General features: G+C 42.2%; 1 protein-coding gene and 1 long non-coding RNA gene across 12 annotated transcripts in view; one reads left to right on the plus strand and one right to left on the minus strand.

The window, feature by feature from the left end:
* Positions 1-25,223, plus strand: part of SMOC1 (SPARC related modular calcium binding 1) — a 127,417-nt gene that overhangs the window by 7,348 nt on the left and 94,846 nt on the right. Inside the window, exons 1-2 of one of the 11 annotated variants that reach the window (XM_080595434.1) lie at positions 12,033-12,126; positions 13,884-13,927. The exons of the other annotated variants lie outside the window; for them this stretch is intronic. Coding sequence (XP_080451560.1) covers positions 12,087-12,126; positions 13,884-13,927 — 84 coding nt within the window. The 5' untranslated portion in view covers positions 12,033-12,086. Of the gene's footprint in view, positions 1-12,032; positions 12,127-13,883; positions 13,928-25,223 lie in introns of those variants that run through there. 11 annotated transcript variants of the gene reach the window in all.
* On the minus strand, positions 819-16,765 carry LOC308196462. Its single transcript, XR_013952224.1, has 3 exons — positions 16,160-16,765; positions 4,826-12,735; positions 819-3,801 (listed from the first exon to the last, which is right to left on the minus strand). It is a non-coding gene; the product is annotated as an uncharacterized lncRNA (long non-coding RNA).

Here is a 25,223-nt window from a genome sequence, read left to right on the forward strand (position 1 = left end):
ACCTTTCAGAGGGGAAGAAGCCTGCTGGTCTGCAACATGAGGCATTTGATTAAAGCTGGGAGTGGAGGGGTGTTAAAACGAAAAGGGTGAGTTTGGAAGTATCATAGGAAGTGGAAGGGGAAGGCACAAAGGAATAAGGAAGATGGGGGAGTAGGACAGATGAAATAGCTTTCTTTCCTGAGGTTTTTCTTGGCCACTGGTCTAGTTAATGACAGTTGGAATCCTATCCAGAGGGAAGTGCTGATCCTTAAATGGGGAGGACTTCCAAACACTTAGTGGGCAGATTTGGTTTCAGAGTTTCTCTTGGCTACCAGTCCCCAGTTACCACTAGCTGGGTCACAGACTAGAAGGAATGTGGAAAATGTTATCCATCCCTGTTCTCTTCTATGTTCCATGACTGAGATCAATCACTTAAATTGCACAAGGAAGCCATGTTCTGTCTTTTCATGAGAAGTCCACCAGCCAAGCTGCTACATTTGCGCTTGTTATGAGGCATGGTGTAGTGTATGTTGTATACTTCTGTGGAGTTCAGCATACTTGGTTAAGAACTGTTTTTCTTTGGTTAAATATGAGATCTTATCCTTCAGTTTTAACTCTAGTGCTTTAGGGTTCGACACTCCAGCAACTTTAAACCATCCAACACAATCTCAACATAAAGGTAACTGTCATATGTTCTACAGCAGCCATGAAAACTGAGAGGACTCACGTCTGTTCCTTGAGCTGCAGAAGCACAGCGTGGCTGGTATGGAGGGGGAGTGAAGCAGGAATCAAGTAGATAAGAAAGCATATTCAGGTGAAAACACCTGGTAAGGTTAGTGGTATCCTTTTAATGTACAACAGGGATATATGCCTAGAGAAGACATTCAGATGTACACTATCTCTAGATCTTGCTTCTCTGTTTACTAGACACAGATACTAGTCACAAGCAGATAGGTTGATAATCTTTTGTTGCAGCATAGACTCCCTTGAATAGCATGAAGATTAAAGAGCCTACTCTAGTTTGTACATCAAGCCATTTCCCTTCCCATGTCTTTGAAGCAGATTTACATTGTAGTCCACACATAGGCTTAAACAAATACTTGGTGGAATGAGGTGCAAGTAGAGAACTAAAAAGCCAGAAGCTCCTGGGTGTGTGACTTCCAAGTGGAAGATATTACGTGAATTGGTGTTTGTGGATACTGACCAGGTAAAGGGGGGTTCTGTCTGCGCCAAGTGGCTACTTCTGATTATAGTTACCATACGGGATGGTAACTCATGGGATTTTGCTTGGAGTTTTGCCTCTGGCTTACTTCTCTACTCTTAAGAGTGAGTGGGCAAGTGTTGCAATAGTTGATGAGCTATGTACAAAAGTAGCTTTTTAAAATTGTGTTTGTCTGGAATGCCAGCAGATAATCTGCTCCAAACTTTTAATGGAAGGGCAGATTTTAATATGTGCGTTTCTCAGACTTACTGTAAAATACATCTTACATAGTAAAATACATCTAAGGTAGAAGTCCATGGAAGACTGATATACAAATTATGAGCAGAGCTGTAATGATGGGTAAACTCATTCTCGGGAAGCACATCAGCCCAAGTTTGTTTTTGTATGCTCATCTTCAGGGACTTCCAGAGAACTAAGCATTCTCTTCACAGTGAACTCAGAGTGCTTTGTTATACTACGTGGTGGTGGCTTTCTTTTTTTAAATGATTGAGCTTTTACATTGAGGCAGGCCAGTTGGTTCCAAAGCAGTCTAGGTGTTGCTGGCTGTGGCAGCTGAAGACTTTGGTTTTCCATAGCTGCCAGGTTTTGTCCTTTCTTTGGTTCCCCTGAAGCAACCAGTGTGTGGGCAGGAGAAAATGTATTCTGCTGGACTTGACCTGTCACTTTCTTAAAACTTGCAAAGTTGTTGAAATCTAACTGTAGGAACTCTCTCTTGAACTTTACAGTTCTATCAGTCTATAATCTACCAGTTGTGTACACCCTGAAAGTCAGGATTATTTTTAAGGTGTCTGATGGAGCATCAAATAATTAATTGTTTTTGCCATGATGTCACTAGTATAGGTGCCTCTTGAGGGTGAAGAGGATGGGAAGTTGGAAGCAATGGGTGTAAACTGTTGCTGCTTTTGTCTTTGTCTCATTGAGAGCTAAGGACAATCTCTATTTCAGGATTTTTAATGTGAAACATGGATACCTGAAGGAGTTCCAAACAAGCTGGAATGGGAACAGAAAGAAGTTGCGTATTTCTTAACCAAGGTGCTACCTGAAGCACTTTGGCAGTAGTATTGGAACTGAAGCTAGCTGTTGCTCATCAGCATACTGCAGTGAGCAGTTTGAAAATGTCTAGTCTGGATGTAAAAGCAACCACAGGACAAAGCTACACACAATAGCTGTTAAAACACTGACAGACGTTACAGACCAGAGCAGATGAATAAAGGGGCTCTTATCCTAGGAGGATGAAGCTATCCTGCTGTGATTCTTGCATGAAAGTAATAGGAAAAAATATAAGTCCCAACTTCCAAATTGAATTTTACTTGTAGAGTTAACTTCAGGAAAAGCTCAGCACGTTTTCTAGAAAACCATATTTTGGTGCTGAAATTGGAACTGAGTGGGAAGAAAACAATCTGCTACTCTTGACACAGTAAATTTCCATGTGCGTTCTTAAAACCTGCCCATCAATATCTCTGGAATTGACCCGGTTGTTTGAGAAATGTATTTTGATTTGAAAAATTTGTGATGCTGATCTAGCTTGAATAGTTGGTGAGCGTCACAAGTAAACTATTTTTTCTTAGTTTCCTGTTGGAACTCAAAGAATTTACCTAAATGTCTCCAAAAATTGCTTCTAGTTCTGCTGGCATGAAAGCAAACTAAAAACAACAAAAAAAGCATACACAATTGCTTCACGTAACCCAGGGACTTCCCCCAGGAGCCCCAGAATAGATGGGAAGATTTCAGCAGGAAAATCCCATGCAGTTTAAAAGAGAAGGATTTGATTTTGCTTGAAACTTGAAAAACCACAAACACTTGTGCTGTCAAGTGAATGACAGTCCTAAATAGAAATTATTTTTCAGCTGTCAGCAGTTCTTTGCTACGGGAAGAGAATACTGAGTTTCAAAGGCGTATCTTTTTCCCTATGTTAAAGAAAGGGTAGGTATTGTATCAGAGTAACTGTTCTTCCTGCAAAACTTCATACTTTCTTGGGTGTCCCATGCAACTGTTAGCTTATTACTGCTTTTCATGATCAGAAGACGTCCACATCTGACTTCAACTGGGGACTCTTGATCATAACTACTTCCAAGTCAGCCAGCTCACTGCTAGCGTCACCTCTCAAGAACAGCTACTTACACAAGCTTTCTGACTAGCTTTTTCCTCATCCAAACTTTTGACAAACTCACGTCCACACCCTCCAAGATGTGTACTCTGTGTGCCTCTGTTCAGGCATGGCAAGGAGAGTGGGAGGACAGTTCAGAACTTAGTAGATCTTGTTGAGCCCTGTCTGGAGCTGCCCCTCCGGCAAAGGTGAGTCCAACTTCAGGAAATAATGCTTTTCTTCGGAAATCACTGAGGCAAGTACACCAAGTAAAACTGCACCTACATTTTCCACTTGACATGCTTCCCTTTGGTTTGTTCAACTTCGATAAACACTTCTTAGGTGTAGAGATTTAAACAACTTTTCAGTGCGATGGTGAAATGCAGCATGTCAGAGCAAAAGCTAAAGATGACTTTCACTTCTTTCCTCATCTTCACCTTTCACGAAACTGTGGGGAATCCAAGCACTTATTCAGGAGGTGCCAGAAGACTGCTGTTAGACATGATGAGGTCACCTCAGATTAAGAGGACAAAATAGGGTGTTATCTTTGGCTTGACTCTTTGGTTAGTATTTATTAGAAAGCAAACCTAGGGATTACCACAAACAAACTAAGCCAAGCACTTGAGCTCTTAGTAGATGGCAGACTGATGTTCATGCATATCCATGTATTTCCTAAGGCAAACAATTAGGATCAAGTGAGAAGAGATAATCTTGTTAAATCTCATGCCAGTGTTCAGATGGATAGAACCATACTTATCTAAAATCGCTGTAGTGTGACTTGCTAGTGAAACAAAAGCCGCTAGCAGATGCTGATGTAAAAATACAAGATGCTCTTGCCATCTCATGTGTTGTAAAGTGATTGACACCAGTGCTATGCACAGCTAGAATGCATCTGAATGAAGTAACAATAGATTCAGCAGTAACATACTAATTGAAGACTGTATTTACAAATGCTGACACTGAAACTTGCTCATTAATGCCCTGTACTAAATGGCATACAGGATTTGATGGCTCTGAATAGAGGAAACCTCTTAAAATCTTAAAATAGCCAGGAGATTGGGTTTTAGGACTTATTTCTTTCTCAGGATAGTGAAAACTTTCCTCCTCATGCACCTCCTCTGTCCTTATTTTTTGCTAGCTGCCCTTACTTTGTCTAGCTGCTGTCTGGCTTCTTGTTACTCTTGAGCACTTGGCTTGGAGCTTCAGATCCCTGAAGTGAAGGGAAGGTATCAGGAAGTTTCTGACTAATTCTGGGAGGAACATGCCTGTTTTATTTCTCTTCAGGGGAGGAAGATGATGTTACCTGATGTCATCTTGTTCTCTGTTGATGAGAGCTAAAATGTACAGATGGCCCTAGAGAATCTTTCTGTGTGTTATAGGGTAACATCTTAAATCTGGTGGTCTATGCAGAGGTTGCTAAGCCTGAACTCTGTCAGTTGGACATGCTGCTTTCAGACAGTCTAGAAAGATTCCCTGTAAGTGTGATTCTCCCTTTGGGACAGGTCTTGGTAGAAATTGAGGAAGATTATAAAGTTTACCCACTTAAAAACTCAAATGGTAGTGACTCCATAAACATTACAGGCTTCTAAAGAGGCAGTTGTAAAGCACTGAATGAATAATTGGCAAGTGTCTGTCCTAGTTGAAGCTTGGAATCTGCTCTGGTAATAGCAATACAGGCTTTTAGGCTAGAAAAGAAAAACAGAAGGCGGATGCTTCATCAGTTTGAAAGGTCAACAGTTTCCCTGAAAATAAGGGAGAGCTCAGAACCTATGAATTGGTATCGGTCAATATGACAAGATTAAAAGTAAATGTAATTAATTGCTTGATTCATTTCTCCACTCCCTCACTTGGTTGAGTTATTCACTTAATGCCAAGAAGAACTTCTGTAGGTTTCAAACTATACCTGTATTTCACAGAATCACAGGATCATCTAGGTTGGAAGAGACCTCCAAGATCACCTAGTTCAACCTCTGGCCTAACACTAACAAGTCCTCCACTAAACCATATCACTAAGCTCTACATCTAAACATCTCTTAAAGACCTCCGGGGATGGTGACTCAACCACTTCCCTGGGCAGCCCATTCCAATGCCTAACAACCCTTTCAGTAAAGAAGTTCTTCCTAACATCCAACCTAAACCTCCCCTGGCGCAACTTTAGCCCATTCCCCCTCGTCCTGTCACCAGGCATGTGGGAGAATAGACCAACCCCCACCTTGCTACAGCCTCCTTCAACACCAGTCACCTCTAACAACAAGCAAGATGGTATTAAGTTATGCACAGGGCTGTTCTTAGCTGAAGTGTGAGGATGGTGCATAGAATCTGCAAAGTGGAAAAGTTTCTGCTCTTTTCCTTGCTGGTGTGGTGGGTTGACCTTGGCCAGCTGTTCCCCCAAGGTGTTCCCCCTCACTGCCCCTCAACAGGGCAGGGAGAGAAAAAGATGAAAATACAAAGGGGTTGTGATAAAGATAGGGGCACCACTTAAACAGTTAGTCAGATCACAGCTGAACCTAGACATTGGCTTCTCATCCTTCCCTTCTGGAAGGCAGCACAGAGTTAGTTGTGAGGAAGAAGTACTATTGCTGGACATGGTACTGAATAATTCTGAAAAGCAAAATGCCAGAAAAGGAAATGCCAGATGTTACAACACTTGACAAATTCCAACCTGAGCAGCTTAAAAGAGAATCTGTGTAACTTCTGGTTCTGGTGTTCTGCATCCTTGGTTGTGGACAAGCCCCTGTTTCTTCCCTGGTGCAAGTACATTTGGCCCTGAACTAGTTAGGCTTTCTGCTGGTATGTCACTGTTATCCAGTGAGGCAGAAGATCATGACAAAGCTTTGCTTGTAAATTAAATCAGGTCTGACTTTTTTTCTCTTAAGAGCTCAAGTTGCAGGTGCTGAAACTTGCCATGCAATAGTGCTAGTGCTCTGTGCTTGTTGGTGGGAAGGACTCTGGAATACTTCAACAGAATGCAGCTTCAGAGAAGAGCTACTGCTCAAATGCCTGGGTTGTCTGATGAAATGTCCTGTATGTCAGAGACCAAAACTTCACTTCTCTTAACACTTTCTAGTTGCTTGAGGCTAAAACCTTTTTTGTTAATTGTTTTTTAGATTAGATCTTTTGCTGGGGCAACAAGAAATTAGTAAGTTGCAGGCAGTCTCCAAATAGAATAGAAATAAACCTTTAAAAATTTTCTAGAATCTACTAACTCTTGTAACATTTTAATCTGGTGGCTTATGCCTTCATCAAATCATCTCTTAAAGCCTAATGAAGGGTATTCCACTGCAGTAATTCACAAGCACTTACTGACCTTACACTTTAAAGCAGCAATAAAATTTTACTTCCCTTCTTGCATTGCTGGCTGCCATTTGGCAGGATCCAGTGGAAAGTACAAGCTTTGAGTTTAAAAAAAAAAAAAGGCAACTTAAGAAAAATAATGTTCTATTACAGCTGTAGAAGTACCACTGCTTGAGCTAAGACTGACCATTGAGGACAACTGGCAACAAGCTTAGCTGAGTACTCCTGGTACTGAAAACAGGAGGCTGTTACAGCTTTTTCAACCTATAAACCATCATTTACGCTGTATTCATACTGTTGGTTTGGGTCGCCAAGGTCATGTCTGAGCATCTTTTCTGATTCCTCGCTATGGGGTGAACTGGTTGCTGCGAGCTGTTGCCAGACTCCAGATAGAAACCTCACTTCTGAGGCAGAGCTGATGCTGAAATTTTGCTTGCCAGTCATAAAGCTGGAGCTGGAGATGTACCAATCTGGGCTGTGTATACCTGAATACATTAGATTCAAAATAAGAGGTATATACTCCTAGTACTCCTGATGTTTTTTTAGGTAATAAACCACAATCCATGAGGGATTAAAATGGTTTGATATTTCAGAGAAATCTTTACATACTGACACTGGATCATGCATGCAACTTTTTATATACAAGGGGATAAAATTGCTTCTTTAGATGCTTACCTTCCAACATGTCTCAAACATCTTGTATAAGAATGATTGTACTCGATCATCTCCTTAGCAAAAACAGGGCTTGTGTGTACTCACCTACTATGAGTTGTGGTCTCTGAGAAGAGGAGCAAATGTTAACATCTACTAAAACAAACAAAAAATCCCACCCACACAATACACCCCTACTCTACCCATATTTGTACTAGGAGTTGCAGTGTTCTGGTATGATGTTCAAGCCACGTGTGAGAGCAATCTTATGTGCGTGAGAAACACATGTGAGAAGTAACTTTCCTTCCAGGAAGAGCAAGACTAACTCTTTCTCCTGCCCTTTTTAAGACAGGGTAGGCTAAGGCCTAAAAGTTTGCTGGGTAGGCAGGATTCATTCCCGACTGAATATGGTGCATGCCTCAAAGCAATAGTAGGTTTGTTGCTCCTTTGCAAATGTGAAAATTAAGCAGGCCAGCTCAATCTGAGAGTAGTTAAGGGTGTCTGGGCTAACTTCTGCTGAAGGCAAATCTTTCTGCTTTTAACATAGGAGCACTTTGCTTCTATCCTGTACCAGAAGAGCTTTCCCAGTGTAGGTATAAGTGAACATTGTACCTATGTACAAGAACTTGTCTGATAAAAAGGAAAACTCTACATCTCTACAAAAGAGATCTGGGGTACCTTGTATGTCTCAGCCTTAGCATTATAAATAATTTTGTCCTGTCGCTTGTTAGGCAGTTTTCCCTTCACGTCTGGTGTAGTGGTGGGGGTTAGATTGAACTTGTAAACAAGTACTTTTGGACTTCACAAGGGTGCCTACCTTTGCAAACAACTGCAGAAGACATGCCCCCGAGCTCTTCAGGGTATTGCCTAGACTTCATGGGGCTGGGTGGACTACCTAGAAATGCTCTAATACAGCATACTTCATCATGTTGTGCTCCCACTTACCACACTGTGGGGTCAAGACACACACCCGGAATAACGGGGTTATTAACGTGGTTATCATTAGTTATGATGGTGCTGGGTGCTGCTCTGGGCCAGTTGATTTCAAACTGGATGTAGCACGTGGGGAGGTGATGTGGCTCCTTAGAACCTGTCAGAGTTATCTGCAGTGCACTAGAAAATGAATTTTCAAGGTGTTTTGGTGGATGGGCTTGGTCCTACGTATACCCTAAAAAGAGCCTCTGTCTGAATAGGGGAAGGAAGCTGAGCCCTTGGGTATGTGTGATGGATTAGATCTAGCCTAGCTAGGGCACCCTTATTAATTTGGGCTTTTAACATCTACATTCCCTTTGCTTTCAAGTCCCATGGCCAACCTGTGCAAGGTTCTTGTCAGCTGCTTTTTATTCTCTGTTGTCAAATATGTAAGTACTTGCTTGAAATAGAACAGTGAGATGATTCGGCTGAGCGCAGGGCTTCTCTGCTCATCTGCTGCTTGTTATTTCTGAACGCAGGAGTGTCAGTCGGCCTTCAGTTCTCCTTGTTTAGGTCTGCGGCATGCGAAAGTGAAAATCTGTCATGGGTGTATGTAAACACACTGCGTTAAAGCATTCGCTCTGCAACTGTGAACAAGGCACTTGATGAGAATGAGGAAAGTAGGTCTGGAACATGTAGCAGTGTTAACTTAGTCTAGAAGGGAAAATGATAGTGTTGGTGTCTGCAAATGGGGTGGAGAATGCTCAGTAATCCTGTCAGCTTTCCAAATTACCAGAAAATTGAACTGAGACGGCAAAGACTTGACCAGTGTACACAGTGGTGTGCAGGGGTGAGAAGATATGGGTTGATATGGTTTCTGTCTTCCTGTGAAATCGCTGATGTACACTAAAGGTGCAAATCTTGCATTAAGGCAGTTGTGCAGCAGTAGACAAGGGCTTTGAGTAGGGAAAGGCAGCATCAAAGTCTCTGACATCCCTAAAAAGTGCAGTGCAAGGCCTGTCTCTTGCACTGAACCCTATCTTCAGAGCAAATGTCAATGCCCTCTAGTGGCTTCAGCCGTGCAAGGAGCAGCAGGCTGGTTACCTAGAACACCAACCTCCCGTTCTCTGTGGCTGGAAGAGGTAGCAGGGGGTATGCGTTCTGGTGGAACAGCTATGCTGCAACTGGGTGAAGAGGAACAATGGGAAACATCCAGGAAATACTTCCAAACACGAATCATTTAAATATTGCAGAATGCCAGGCATTCCAGAAGTGAGATCTGGGGGTACTTTTGCCTTTTTAGGTTGGGAATAAACCTTCTCAGGGAGCTCACTGCAGAAGAGTTTCCGTATTCCCTTCTGTAAGAGCCTGGGTTTAAAGAAAATCAATCACCATGAGACTCAAACGGGGAGTTAGCCAAGACAGGCTTCCAGAATTACACGGTATAGAACTGCATTGGCAACATGAGGTAAAACCTGATGGTTTTGGGTATGCACGATGTTTTATCTGTAGTGCAACAGCAGTGGTATACCGTTTGGGCTTTGGGTTGTCTATTGTTAAATCAGCTATGGGTATGTTGTCGTAAGAGTTAGGTTAGTCTCCTAAAGTAACTGCTCAGCTCTGAATGCCAATGCCTGTGTGCTGTCTAAAGCTGCTCCTCGTACTCTCAAGGAGTAAAACCTGGGAAGTTCAATGTTTCTGTGGCTATAGAAGGTAAAAAGGTGTTGGGCAGAATAATTGGCTGTCTGAACTTGCTTACTACCAAAAGGAAAAATTGCCTTAAGGAGCTTTCAAGATCAAAACTTCTCGCAAGACTCTTGCCTTTAAATCTGATCTTTAAATTTACTGTGGCTTCTAATAATATTGTAGTAGTTCAACTTTAATTCAGTATGTTGTTGGGGAAAGGTAATTAGATGCTTTAATTCCACTTGAATAGTCTGCCTGACCAATGATATAATTAAGTGGCCACTTGTGCCAATTGGAGGTACGTACGTTGGTGTGCAACATACTGATAAGGTGTCCCAAAGATGGCTTTCTTGAGTGCTTAATGTAAGGTGCTTTGAACTGGAAATTGAGCAATTACATTTGGAAGCAATTAATAAAAGCAGTGGAAATTGTAGTTAGTAAATTGTCCTGAATGAACAAAGATTGGGTTATGCATCTGGTGTTTGAAGACTCAGTCTCAAACATCTACGTGCACTTGTGGGCTGGGGAATCTTTGTTCTGGTAAGCTGCCCAGGTTGTGTTTTAAGTTAGAGAACTCCTAAGTAGCTTCAACACGTACAAAAATGGGTCCAAAATGCAATAGGGTTTGTCTTTTCTTTTCAGCTTACGTTCTTTGAAGGGTGCTCCCCCAGCATGTTAAGGCCTTGTCCCAAGAAGTGAAGGATTTCCTTTCACTGTGCTTGGGATCTTGAGTAAATCTTCAATGAAGTAAATGGCAGGTTTGGTAAGAATGTTGTTTTAAGGATACCTTGTCCTACACTAATACAATGGATGTATAGCTACCAAAATGCATGTCTGATCCTGCCCTTCTCAGAGTTCAGCGGTTCCTTTACTTCAGTAGGAACAGAGCAAAACTGAACGAACTTGGGGTGCTGTCTCTGCAATGGGGCAGTTAAGTCCCCTTGTGCCTACTGCCACTCTGTATTTCCTGGTGCTAAAGTTTCCTTCCTGTGTAATGCTTCTGCACAGGCACAGCTACATCTGTGAGGGGTTCGGCTGATGTTAACAACTTCATTTTGTACAACATGGAATTGCCTAAATAAGAAATAAGTAAAGCTAGAGGCATAAGGCTTCTGCACAAGTCTAGAAACTGAATTGTGATTTAGCAGGTGAGGAGATCTTCTGAGGGCCTCAACCGTTGTTTCAGCAGGTCTGTACTCCAGTGATTAAGTGCTCAATTGGACTCTTCAGCTTCTGTTTTTATCATGGTTACTATGCTTGATTGCAGATGTGTTGCTGAGTTTATCCTGTCAGCCCTGTTTGATACTGACCTTGGATGTTGCAGTGCTGGATGTGGAGGAGCAATACCGAGATGGCCAAGCAGTTGCTAAGTTGGCACGCAACTTCTGTAGCTGCTTTGAGCAGTTGGTTTGGGGGCATCTATCAACGTCTGTAGCTGTTGATCTCCCGCAAAGGTGCATGCCTGAGGTCTGATATTTTCAACTCTGGGCTTATCAGAAGCTGAATGCAGTTCTCTGAGAAAGCGACTGATGTTAGCAGCAGTCCCACTTCATCTTTCTCATCATATCATAAGTATAGCAAACTTGATTGTCAGCAGCTTGTCCCACAGATTTGCATGGCAGGAACAGGCCAAATGAATTATCTGCCAAGCTGTGAGCCTTATTGAGAATTCAATGCCATGTTAGACTGGCTGCTTTTCCTGGCCCTTTTCTTGTCTGCCCCTCTTAAATTAAGAATTTGAAGGGGGGTCTCTGCCTTTCTTCATGTGCAGCCCCATTGCCTGTTTTGGAAAAACCTCTGCTTTGGAAAAGCCTTATGCTTTTCCAGTTCCTAGTTAGGTGAATGAGTGACTTTTCTTTTACAAAGGAGCTGCCTTGTGCTTCCAGACTTGCAGCTGAGAGGAAGTGCCATTGTTGGAACAGAAAATAAACCTGTTCTTCATCCTCTCCCAGTGCTTCCTATCTTGTAGACCAGCTAGGTGATAGAAGGGACAGTGCCTGGACGTCCTGTGCTGCACTACCCTCTCAGAGGGCGCAGGGTACTCCTCTGGGATCCCACGTGGTGCTTGGCACTGCTGTAGTTGGGTTGGTGCCATGTTTACACTGAGCTTGCCCCAAAGGTGGGGGAAAGGGAGGGGAGGAATGTCAAGTATCTTCAGCTTGCCACAGGATGTGATTAGGTAACATAAGAGGATTTAAAAGTCTTTCAGACAAGGAGTAAACATGTCAAATGTGATGGAAAGCTCCAGAGTGTTATATGGACTATCTAAGTCTCTCTGTCAAACTTGGAGCATCAGGTTAGTGTTGAATTTCTGCTCTGTTTTGACCCCTTTCCTTTAAGGGGAATGTACCAGCTGTTGTAGAGGGGGAGCAGGCCCTTGCAGGCTAATAAAGAAATAACTTGCCCCTTTGCTACTGAGAGTTAATGTCTTCTGGCTCTGGGTAAGATACTAATGAAGTTATAACTAGGTTTTATAAGAAAAACAGTGGCTTGTTACTCCTACAACTGTGCGTGGGTCTGAGTCTCAAATTCCACTCAACTGGCCTCAGAGAAGTTGTGTATATACTGATTTAAAATCTCATACAATTCGGCAAGGCCACAATAAGCATACCTGCGTTCACTCAACTCTAGCTTTCGTGCCACATTTTGTGTATTTCTAGCTAATCTTTCATTGGTGGGTAAGAGACCTCGCACCACGCACAGTGTTGGTCTGTCTTGCCCTTGGAGCAGTACTCACCGAAGCCATCTGCAAGAGCAGTGATAGGTTCTTGCTTAACTCTTCACTGTTGAATGGCATTCACTGCACTGGTGAGGTTAGAACAGCAGCACAGCTTCATTCACCTCTCTCCATGTTGTTCATCCACCTCCTGTGTTAGGTAACCAGGCTGCATCAGCAAGTGTTTCTCTGTAGTTAAAAACATTGCTTGTAAGTGGAGCCTGTGTTTCCTTCACAGCTGTAATCGCTCAGAGGTAAGAGGAAAGAGCTCCAGGCACCAGGAGTTAACTAAATGCTCCCTCTCACCCCAGTGATGCATTATTGTGCCCTTGCCTTGGATGTGCTTTTGGCGAGTAACTATAAACACGGCCAGAGGCTGGGGGAGAGTAGCTTTCCACGCATAGAGTGTCTGGAGAATGGTGGTATATTGTGCTCGTTTCACCTTCTGCTGGCTTGTTTTGTTAACTTGACCATTTCTGAAGCTCTTCACCCAGAGTGGAATAGTACCTGCCTTACAGTTATGTGGTGGAGCTCTTTTCCTGATAAATACACTCTAGTCCACAGACAAAAAGAAGTCTTAGAAGTGCAAAACCTCTGAAGCTACACAGCATGCTTACAGTATATCCCCGTTAAACAGCTGTTTGGCAATGTCTAATGCAATTTCCAGTTAATGAAGAATGTTTTCAGGCTAGGCCAAATGAACAGATGATGTTTTAAACTGATATTTTTAATAAGTCTTTATTTGGTATGATGCAGCCAAGTATGTATCCTGCTGCATTTGGTGGGATCCTGGCCATTCTTGTTCTTAAACAGGACCCTAAATTATATTGCTCAAATATTGCGCAGCACCTGGGAGAATCCCTGCCTTAAAGTTCAAACAAGAGCGGAAATATCTGGGGTGCCTGCGTCATGTTGGCAACGGCGTGGAAGAAAGTCTTCCAGTATCACCCCTGCATTTCAGTGCAATCTGGAATAAGCTACACTACAGGGTCAGGTATGTCCTCACTTAGATTTAAGAGCAGGAACGTGCTCAGTAGGAAAAAACTGTTATCTAAGTAGAAGTTGCCCAATCCCTCAACACTATGCTCCAGCACCCAGGGCCCTGGTGCAAAGGGTAGGCTTGTTGAGTGGCGAGAGATTGCTCAGTTGCCTGCGGATTGCAGCCAGTCCCAAAGACTACCAGCTGAAGAGTCCTGACAGAAGTTATCTAAGAATGCTTGAAATGGCACTTGTCTCTTGCTGTTTTCTGTATTCCTCAGTTATTCTGGGCTGTGTATTTATAAGCATTAAGTGTCTGAAACAGAATTCATGCTAATTTCTGTATTGGTTTGTTGCAGAAGCAGATGCTTGCCATGTAGCAGTTCTTATGGAGCAGAGGGAGGTAAGAGGTAGGAGCGTGATTCTATCTGTGAGCTGTCTTGGCACTAGATGTGCTGTCCTCCCTGCTTCTAAAATATCTCAGAAGGAAAAAGGCTTATTTTTGGCATTGTTTCCTCTTTATTGTGAAGTGCAAGGAATGAAATCTTACAGAAGATCATGGACAAGAGACTCAGACTGAAAGACTCGACCAGATAGAGATCGTTCCTGATAAACCATATTTGGGATGGCTAGAGATGGGAGTAATTAAAACAGCCTTTTTGATGAGCATTATTAGAAAAACCCATGCAGTATTAGGAGAGACCTTCACAGTTAAATATTCAGCAACTTTTGTACTAGGCTTTCATTTGATGTTATATGCCTTTTCCATTCTGCCTGCTGTCCTTTAAAGCTCTGCCAGTATTGCTCCTGATGGTCAGTTTTTGCTGCAAGTTTTCTTTGCGAAAGTGGTGCTTTTTTCTAAAATGCTCAGTTGCAACAGGGTGGTATGCAGAGTTGAAGCTTCTTGCTGATGCTTAGCCTCTGCGGCTAGACTACCAAGCTACTGCCACTTATTATCACCAAGTAAAGTAGTTTTTAAGACAGCCAAAAGCTGCAGGGTTTCTCTGGTGTTCCAGTTACATTAGTCTAAGTAACCTACCTTTCTCAGGCAACATCATTCTGCTCTTCTTGATAAGGAGAACATAAGCTTGGTAAGTTGAAGAGGTTGGTGGACTTAAGAACCCTGTTTTTCTCAGGTTAGGACACACATTCATCTAGCCCTCAAACATGGTGCTGATGGTTCAGTGTGTGGGGCAGAAAGTCTAGAGCTAGGTGAGAAGTTCTACTAAGAGTGACCATACGGATTACTCTTCACACAAGCAAGCTGATGGAAAAGCTTCAGACTGATTCCCTTGTTAAGTTTCCTTGTTGCTGTGTAATTTCTTACGGGGATTGCCTTCTGTGTGACTATCTACTGGCTTAATTCTTTAATATCTGACTCTGGGGAAAAAATGAAAGTACTTTCTATATTTGGATAAACATTTGCACTACCCTTAAATGATGTCCATGTACGCAAACACATGGCTCACTAGTCAGTACATCTGAAGAAAGCAAACTTTTTCAGAAAGTACAGTTATGCTAGGGCAATGATTATAAATAGAAAACGGAGCGAGATGCCCAGGGACAAGATGACAGCTGGAAGTCACAGGCTAGCTGAAGTGAACCTGTCTGTGCATTGCCTGCATGAACCCATTCGGGTACACCTGCCTTTGGGTAGTTGTTGCCATGGGTATTGACTCCGTTTTCTGGGGGAGTCCTGGCTAACAACTGCTGAGGTGGAGGTGAGCAGTTTGGTGTCACCTAGTCATCACAGATCTGTCCCCTGGTACGAACAGCACCAGGAGAGCTACCCCAAGCCACTAACAGTGTCTTTCTGCCTGAACTCTTCAGTACTATGTGTGAATAATTTTATCTGAGAATAATACTTATCTTAAGCTGTTTATGTTGTTAAAGTAGACTTCTGTTTAAATTTAAAAAAAAAAAGAGGAAAACCGGGATTAATTAGCTAGTGACTTCTTGGTATGCTTTTTGTTTGCTATTGCTATGTACCTACTATGCCTCTAATCAATTTGGGTGAATTGCTACCCATTAAACAATATGATCAAGCACGTAAAATGTTGCAAAGACTTGATACTGTCTTATGCATCCTCCTATAAATTGTAACCTGATTTTTGAGCTAAAAAAGCAAGTCTTTTAGATTCTTATCCTTGCAGGGTGCTGTTTTGGAGAAGAAATACTATTGCTGCCTTTTTGATTTGCTCTCAGAGCTGGTCAAGAGCTCCTTTCTGCATAGAAATATAGAAATCAGAGCTGCCATCATTTCCACAGGATGTTCAGGCCCCTGAAATGAATTATCTTGTGAAGTACAACCACCTTCAAACAAAAATCTTCTCTAAATTCATGCTAGTTGTAGTGAGTTTCTGTGAGGATGTTTTGTTTGTGTTCCTTGGGGTGATCTCTTCTCACTTCAGCTGATCTTTTTTAATAATCATTTAGCCACTTGAAGCGTTGCATGCCTTCAGACCTTGCCAGTTAAGAGAGAACTAGTTTGAGTAAAAATGTTTGAGGCAGGTGTCATTAGTGCTTGGTATGATCTGGGGAGAGAGACTAGGCACTCCACTAAGCACCCCTCCAGCTTTGTTTACTGCTCCTTAGGAAATCATTCAGAAACAAGTTTTTAAGGACCCATACTTACATTTTTGGCACTTCCGAAGAAATTTCTTTCCATAGTCAAGGATGTACACAGGTCCTGCTTCAAGGCTTTCTCATAAAATATTGCACAGAAGACCATTTGTTGCCTGCAAACCTGGGATTCATCTGATCTAGAGGACTTGACGTGACTCCCTTTTAAGAACAGTGCTCAGCTGGAATTGTTTGCTCCGAGGCAGTCCTCATACTCTGTAGCAGAATCCAGTTCTGGGTAGGGACATGGAGAATGATGAAATAAGCAAGGGATATAAATCTGCGTCCTGGAGCCAAATATTGCTGTCAGCTTCTTTGCGTGCAAACTTTAGACCTTCCCTCCCTTTAAACCTTGCTCACAGGTGTTCAAAATCTGGCTCTGGCTTTACCTATTGAAACTTTCCCTCCTTTTTTTCCTAGGGATTAACGATGACTAAATTACCCTGCAAACTTTTCTAAGAAGTTTGTGTTGGGCTCTGCTGAGAAATGAGGAAATTCCAGCGGTGGGGGGAGAGGGGAGAAGGAAGCTCCTTGGCAGAGACTTCACAGCCAGACTTGGGAACTGCAGAGAGTCCTAGTCCTGTGCAAGTCGTAGTATACCTGTGCTCTTAGCAGGCTCTGGGTACGTGGGGAGGGAGGCTGAATCTGGAGATGGGTTCTCTGCAGGATGGCTTACTCCTGTTTTCAGATATTTTGTGTTTTCTTGAGGATAATTTGAGTTTGTATTTTTTCTTGCTCTTTCCTACTCCACTTTATTTTAGGCAGTGCTCATGCTTTGTTGGCACTGTCTTGATATTCAAATGTAACGATATTGTGTGGTGCTTCTGAAAGATCACTGCAAGAAACTGAGTTATTGCTTCCCTGCCAAGTGGCCAACAGCTAGGTGATAGCCACAGGCATGTTAGGGATGGGATGGGAAACAAGGCTACAGATATCTTGCCCTGACACTGAAAAGTAATGAAAATAAAATCTGCTTTCAGGATGTATAATTTGTCATCTGGCTTGATGAATCAAAAACAGGGCAAAATTGAACTGACTTATTTCTCTGTAGCCTGGATTCAGGAGTCTTGTGAAAACAAAGAAATTTGCTGGCTGGAATATATAGCTCAATTACTTGAGCTGTAACCAGTAAAAGAGGATTGGGGATTGAAGTAGTATCCAGAGATTGAGCAGGATTACTGAGTACAATTAGGGCTTTTGAGGGCTTGTTTAATAACTTCCTACTACTACTTGCTTGCATTCTGAATGAGAAATTGGCTGAAGAATTTGTATGGGTTTTTAAGGTACTGGGATGAGAGAGGTCTTAGGAAGCTGGGCAAGCTGAGAAGGAGGGGAGGAGCTGGCACAATGATGAGGGGTGGGAATGAACCAGCAGCCTGGCACGTGAATAAACCCTCGAGGAAGATGCTTGGTGCGTGAGCTGGTAACAACACTTGTATCTCCAAGATGTGACTGTAATTGCTAAAGAAGAATCTTTCGACATTGATTATGGAGACGGTCTTTCTGTGCACAAGAGCCAGCACACTTCAGCTGGGAGGAGCAGAGATAACTTAAGGTTTTCTCAAAGGTTTCAGTGTTTTCCAAGTAGGTACTGGAAGAGAGCTAATTAAACATATAGGACCTCTCTGAATCTAAGAGGGTGAGAATTGAAAGGGAGCAAAGGCCAAGAGTGAGAAACAGTGTCTGGATACAAAAAGATTTGAGTAGAGAAACGTGTGGTACCGCTAGCTATGGCAAGGTTCAGCCAAAACCAAGACCGACAATAATAAGCTGATTCAGTCACGCTAGTGTCTTTACTAGTAGATACATTTAAATTTTCAAGGGTCGGTGAAATCTTGTAGCTAGGCCAGGTATGCAGCCATTTCTTGTGCACCTACAAATCCAATTTTTATGTGACTGTCAGCCCGATTTCTTCAATCAAAACAGACATTCTCTATTGGGTCGCAGTTGCCCTAAACTAACTTAGCATCTGCCTGGAGTCCTATCAAGCAACATAAAATTAGTTTTGCTAATTCTTCCCTTCCTATTTGTATGGCTGAATTTCACTGGGTTTCTGTCAGACTTGATTCCCCCTCCAGTCATCTCTTACCTCCTGATATGGACCAAGAAGCTTGTAAGAACTGTGATGATGCATTGTTCAACATGTCAAGATTATTTTTTTTTTAGGTAAAAGTAGGACTTCTCAGTGTTTTCAGACAGCTGCTGCCTGGAATAACTCTTCAGCCTGAAGTTGCTGAGTGCAGGGGAGGAGAGAGGAGAATGGTGGTGGCTTTTTTTTTTCTTTTCCCTTCTTTTCTCTCCAGAACAGGCCACTCTTCAACCAGAAAATCCCTGACAGCTACTTGTGCTGGATGCTTCTGCCTTGCTACTAGTCTTGCTACTTGCTAATAGTCTTGCTACTATTTAGATATCACTGAGCTACTTTTTGGGGTGTGGATAACAACAGCCATGGTCTGGGCCTTTGTTGCTATCTACTACATTTTTTTTTTTTTTTGGCAGACCTCATCTGGAGTCTGCAGCACTTTGCAGCTGCAGTGACTAGAGCTTTCCTGAGACTTAGTTTTGAGCAGGGTGAGGGAACATGATTTGCTAGTGTCTTGCTTCTTGTTTAGATGAGAAGCTCGTGCTGTAATTACTACAAGAGTGGCTGTAGGTGGATGGGAGAAAGGATTAGAGATGCTTCGTATCTCTTGTTCCCTGCCAGTGTGTTAGCTTGCCTGCTATGACCTCAAGCAGTATGGTAGTACCACATGCGCAGTAAGCCCTTCCATTGTGATATTCAGTGACAAAGCAAGCCCTGCTTCTTCTAATCCTTCCTACTGGTGCCTCTTTATTCTTTTGGGGCTCATCTTTATATAGGCTTTAGTCCAGGCTGGGAAGGAGGGACATCCACCAATGAGAAGAGCGGTCTTGATCAATGGGGTCAGAAAAACAAACTCCTTCAGGTGAGGTCGGGCACAGCAGCTTCTTATGTTCCAGAAGGTGTGAAGAAAGAAAAATTGCTCAACCTTGTTTGAAGGAAGCTTCCAATACTCTTCCAGATGTGGTGGTGATGTGAGCACTACTCTTTGTAGTTTGGAGAAGTTGAAAAAAACCTAAACCCTGTATGCAGAAGCTGGCATCACAGACTGCTTTAAGTCTGTCAACTAAAAATGTAAGTTTGGTCTTTGTCCACTGCGAGAAGTCTGACCAGTGAGTCCGAGTATGTGTTTGTACTGAGGCCAGGTCTTAGACCAGACTGAAAGAGATCCAGAAAATCTGAGGAATCCAGATAAAGCCACAGCTGTTTTGCCATAGCTTTCTCAATAACATGCCCTGAAAAGGAAGATGAGAGAGTGCAATAATCTTGCCCATTATCTGTGTCAAGGATTTATTGTGCAAAGGTTTCATATTTGTTATATTAAGACTGATACCCTTCTCCCTTCAGGGAGGCAGACAGCAAAAATAGTCCAATATGTATGTTAGATTTTTGTTTAGTTTTCACTCGAGACACAAATACAAATAGTAGCACAAAGTTAGCTGAGCACTTCCAGAACCCCAGTGAGTGCAACTGGAGGAAAGTTAACCTGGTGAGTTTTGTGTGAATTTGGGCTAGAGGTGACTACTTCTATGAGCTGTCAACCCTGGACAGAAGAGCTCGTGTATGAAGGTACCCCGTTGGTGTGGACAGCTTTTGACTATAAGGATCTTAGTGACGGTGAAAGTTCACTTCACTTGTGTTTAAGGGACAGTACTGTAGAGCCAGAAATGCTCTAAAACTTATTTCTTTGGGAAAAAAGGAAATTGTCTGTCTCTAGCAAAAAGGAATCTTCATGAGTATTCTGCAGCTCTTCACGAAGTGTGAAAAATAGTTCGGTGTAGCTGGAATCAACCTTTCCTCCTAGCTGAAAGTAAACAGACACTAAAGTAAACAGTCCCGTAGTACAAAATGTGAAAAAGCTGTCAACCTGAGAGAGTGAACAGCCTGTATGAAGATCCGTCACTCTCTAATGTCATTCTGCTTGGATGTGGGGATTAAGGATATGTATAACATAGTGGGGTTAGGGGAAGGGATGCAGTATGATGGGAAAGGAATTTTGTAGTTTACAGGGGAAGCTCATACCAACAACCTGGGGCAGTGTCAAGATGCCTGTAAATGCTTCTTTTGAAGACACCTTTATCCTAGCTTCCCCTTCCATACATTTAAAAACCAAAGGCCTCAGGAGTCTTCGAGTAGCAAACCCTGACAGGTTAGTGATGACCCTTGCAGAGTTCGGTGGTGATGAGGGGATTTGCTGGGAACACCTTACAAACCATGTCTCTCACTTCAGTACTGAAAATGCTCTTGACCTGTGTGAACAGCATGTCTTGCTAATAGAATAGTAACGTTGCTTGGTAGTTCACCAAAAGTGATTAAAATGAAACCTCTTACTCCCAAGCTATCAGAAGGCATGTGAACTCTGTACTTGAGCAGGATAGGAAGCCGTGTGCACTAACAGCTTGTCACTTTGAAGTGGCATTGCGTAGTTTGCAGTAAATGGCAGTGCTGGAGCTATAGTAATGCTTGACCTGTGTTGTGCTTTTCAAGTTCGTCGATTGGCATCTAAGTTACTGCTGCAGTTCTGAAGAAAAACACAATTGTAAAGGAATCCTGTCTGCAGAAATCCAAAAATGTCTTTACCCCTCAGTGTATACACTAACACATTTCTGAATGTTGTCTGTCCCTGACAGCAGAGGATGGAATTAAAGCCAACAAGGATCCTTCATTCTTGCCTTGCGCAAGCATTTTATCTTAGAACTGTCTTTTGTAGCTTTTTCAACTACTGCAGTAGCCAGTACACATCTTGTCTGTTATGGAAAGCTTGTTATCATATGTTTGCATGGCCATATTAAGAAACTTTTTTGAGGTGGGAGCTTTAATTAAATTAAAGCTGCATATTGGCAGAACTGAAGTTCATGTCCTGAGTCCTGTACTCACAGCAGGTTCTTCCATTTGTTGCCCAGAAAGACTCCAGTAATGGGGAAAGCTTCTCTGCTACTGCCTGTACGGTGCCAGGAAGATCTGACTGCCTGACGGTCCGAGGAAGCATTGTCCAGCACGTCATTCACACAGAGGGCTAAACTCGGCGGGTGGTTACCCATACAAAATCGAGGGAAGCATTTGGTTTAAATGCAAGAGGAAAGATGAGGAATATTGTAAACACTGTAAAACACAATGCAAACAGAATTGCAGAACAAAGTAATAAAACAATGACTCTTTCCCTTAGGGAGTTAGGGGAAAGAGTTTATTTTTCCTGACTTTTGACAGGAGTTTCAGTTCTGTTTCGTATATCCTTTCCTGATTCTTTCCCTCTTGCTCTAAATTCCTGGCTGGAGTATTTCTTTTCTTGGTAGACAGGACTATTTTGTTCTGAATTTAAACCTTGCCTTAGATTAATGTATCTGTTTAGGTCAGCGTAGAATCCCCTGAGGTAGGTATGGCACTTGAAGCAGTGACTGTTAAGAAGTCAAGCCTGGGATCCTTACGATAACAAAAGCACCTACTGGAGGGCTATTCAAAGTCCATGCTGACCTACAAAAACAAGAGTTAAGATTGCTAAATGGTATGTATTTCAGTAGTATGGTTTGACTTGTAAAGCTCGGTCTCTGAAACCACCTGTCTGCAGCTCAGACCCTAGCAGTCTGAATATCAAACACCTACATGTTTGTTTGGACTGTGGATGTCACTACTGCAGTGTTTCCTGGAAGGAGCAAAGAGGACCTCATAGCTATTAACTGAGCAGTTAATAACTTCTGCTGATGAGAATGTGTCTTTACTGTTGCCTCTTAATCCATAGGCTAGAAGTCAAGGGATGAGTCAGACTCTAAGATGCTAGGAAAAAAAACTTTATTTGTAAGAGCTCTGGAATAAGGTTAGCCACAAATGTGCGAAAGCTGTAGCTTTCACAGTACTGGCAATGTGAGTTACTCTGTATTTAGCAAGGGAACATGATATTTTGTATTAACAAGGTGAAGTTCCTGTCTTTTCAGTTTCACTGTTTTTGACACGTCAGAGGAGTAATAGAGTAAATAAGGGCAACCTCCTTTATTACTCTGTATAGCTGATGGGGTCAGGACCCAATGGAAAATCTCTGGAGATGCAAAGGTAGACCTTCTATGGAGGGTGACCTGTCAAGATAGCTATGTTCCCAGACAGAAGCAGTAATAGAGCTTCAGAAGCTTTGATGCTGAAGTGTTCATGATTGTAAGTGTAAAGTCAGATGGAGTGCAGAGAACCCCCTGATGCATCCACCTTCCACCGAGAGTTATCTTTGGTTAATCATTGTCTTCGGATCGTGTTGAGGTAAGCATATAGTTAAGAAAAGCGACCTCTTTAATGTTCACAGCACCTCCTTTTTCAATATTCCTCCTGTGCACTGGAATGTCAGACTTGGCATTCAGCTAGTGTACCTCTGCTGATGGGCGGCCAGCCCTTGCTGGGTTTGAACTAATGAGCTCAGCTATTTCTAATATCTACTTCTTGGTTCTGCTGTTGGCAGCAACCATAATGAAGGCTGGATGCCAGCTTCAGTTTGAATGACTCTTTCAGTGTTTTAGAAGAATTGAGTTAAGAAGGACTGAAACTTGTAGGGCAATGGAGTTTTAATGGGTGGCATTTTCAATCCTGGAAGATCTACACGAACAAAGCATTTGCACTCAAAAGAATGCCCTTATACAGTTGTATTTCCACTGGAGCTCAGCTTGAAAGATATGTCTGCCTAGCTGTGTTTGTAAAATTGTTTAATTCTCATCTTTTTTCATGTGATGATCTCCTAGCAGAGTAGAGCAGTTCCAGAGATGTCGTCTTCATACACCTGATGTGATTTTTTTTTTTTTTACAATAGTGTTTAATACATGTGGCCATTGCTGAAGTGAGACACTGGATGTGGTGTAGACTGGACAGTGGTGACAATCGAGAGATTTTTCGGCTTGACATAGGCTCAGCTGTATCCGTTTTGCTGTGTGTGCTTAACTAATATGCATGCTAAAGGGAGTTAGTTACCTAGAAGATAGTGTTCACAAGTTTCAAAGCAGTGAAAGTCTGGTAAAACTTGTTATCTACTTTTTGCAGTGCAAGGTGTCTGCAATGAAGAGTAGGTTTTGTTTTTTGTTGGAGAGAATGAGTGATGGAAGGAGAAAATGTTCCGTGTGTTTTTTGTCTTGCCAGCTTGGGATGTTTAGAAAGCTTATCAACTGCCCTGGAGACTCCATTTAGAGCAGGCTCCCTGCTCTTCAGCAACAACACTGTGGAAAGAAAGGGCAAAGTAATTCTATTTCTTGAGATAAAGAAAGGATGAGACTGTACTTAAGAGAAGGGGGGTTGGATGAGTTGTTGTCAGGTTATAAAGACAAATTTTAAGGGCATTTGGACTTAAAGGGAAGCCTTTTATAGTTACCAGGCTACTGATGGAAACTCAACAGAGAGCTTTTACTTCAAGTAGATTTATTTAAGAATGCTTCAGCAAGACTTGGTTGTAATTGGACACGCTTGCAGCTGATGTGCATCCTCACATTACATAACAGACTTGTGTAAAAAACACATGAAATAAAGAATCTTCAACTTTGGCACAAGGAAGGAGCGTTGCTGAACAGTATTAGTGTAATGCTGAAAACTCCCGTGAATAAAAGATTTGAGATAAGTTCAAGGGAAGTCTTACAGTGTTCTTGAGCAGTAATAGATCCCACAGAGGTTCTAATGGAATTATTAGGAAGGAAGTAGTTATAGGTGGAGGGGAGGATTACTGTAGATTACACAGGTCGATCTAATTAGGTGAACTGTCATCTAACATTTCAAGAGTTTGGAACCAGTGGCCCCTCAACTTGTCCATGCTGTCTGCAGTACTCCAAGCTTTTTCAAATTGGTAAGAGGGCATTCCTAGGGCTGACTGTGTAGCCATTCCTACTATGGGTGATAAATGGGCACAGGAAAGCATTCTTTCACAGCCACTTTCTGCATTCACCGGGGCAGTTTAGCCCATACACAGAACTCTGGAAAGACTGGAGCTGACACTTAGTTTTTTACATGGTGGAGCGTAAAAAAGCATGTACTTCAGTCTCCAGCACGATTCAAGAGGGTTTGCTTCAGATCTTGAAGAACATATGCAGTGGTTTAAAGCACTCATCTACATGAAAACCTTCTTGTGTAAGGATAGGGAACGCTCTGGGCAAAAATCTTGCTTGAGATACTGCCCTCTGTTATACTGTATACCTAATGACATTGCTTCAACCCTGCTGCTTTCTTGAGATCTCCTGAGTTTCTTTTGAGGAAAATATGCCCCCTTCCACTGGAATAGCTGACTTCCCACCTTCTGGTGACAGCACAAAATTGTAATCCTGCTATATTTGCTAGGGGAAAAGAACAGCTTCGACTATCGTTATGACAAACTGAAGTAAGGGATATAGTTTCTTAAAGGAGGCCAACTTGGCATAAGTTATGTAGGATGATGTTTTGAAGTCTGGTTTTGTTTTTGAGTTACACTGAAGAAGCAGTGGACTCCCTAAACCAGACAGACTGGATTGGGTTATTAAACAATACAATTTATTAAAGACAAGATTACACCTTTATGTCAATGGAAGTTTTGCCATTGTTTCCTTTGGGACAAGAAATGCATTTCTTGACTATGCAAACATCTGGATTTTCTATCTGGTTCAACATATATATATATATAGTAGCAAAGTTAATGAGAAGAAATAGTCCAAGTTAAACATACCTTCTCTTGTCAATGTGTTTGACAAATTAAATTTAATCTTAAATTTGTTCTAGGCTTGCATGTCATCTTGGCTGCAAGAACAATCTGACTGGGAGAGTGAGCTTTGACAGAAGCTGAAGTAATGTTATTTCAAAGGAATTAAATCAGTCCCTACCTTAATATTGCCAAACTTACTACTAAGGCTTAGAAGTCATGTTAGAAATAGAAGACTTGAGCAGAAATTTCTATTTTGTGTTCTCAAGATTTTTCCTCCACTGTTCAGTTGATCAGCATTCTGATCTGTGGTACAATGTGCTTCAACAAACTAGATGTTTACAAAAGTAAAGGAACTTAAAAGTGATACAGGCA

The sequence above is a fragment of the Anser brachyrhynchus genome, assembly GCF_964034855.1.
Source record: "Anser brachyrhynchus genome assembly, chromosome: 5".
Lineage (NCBI taxonomy): Eukaryota > Metazoa > Chordata > Aves > Anseriformes > Anatidae > Anser > Anser brachyrhynchus.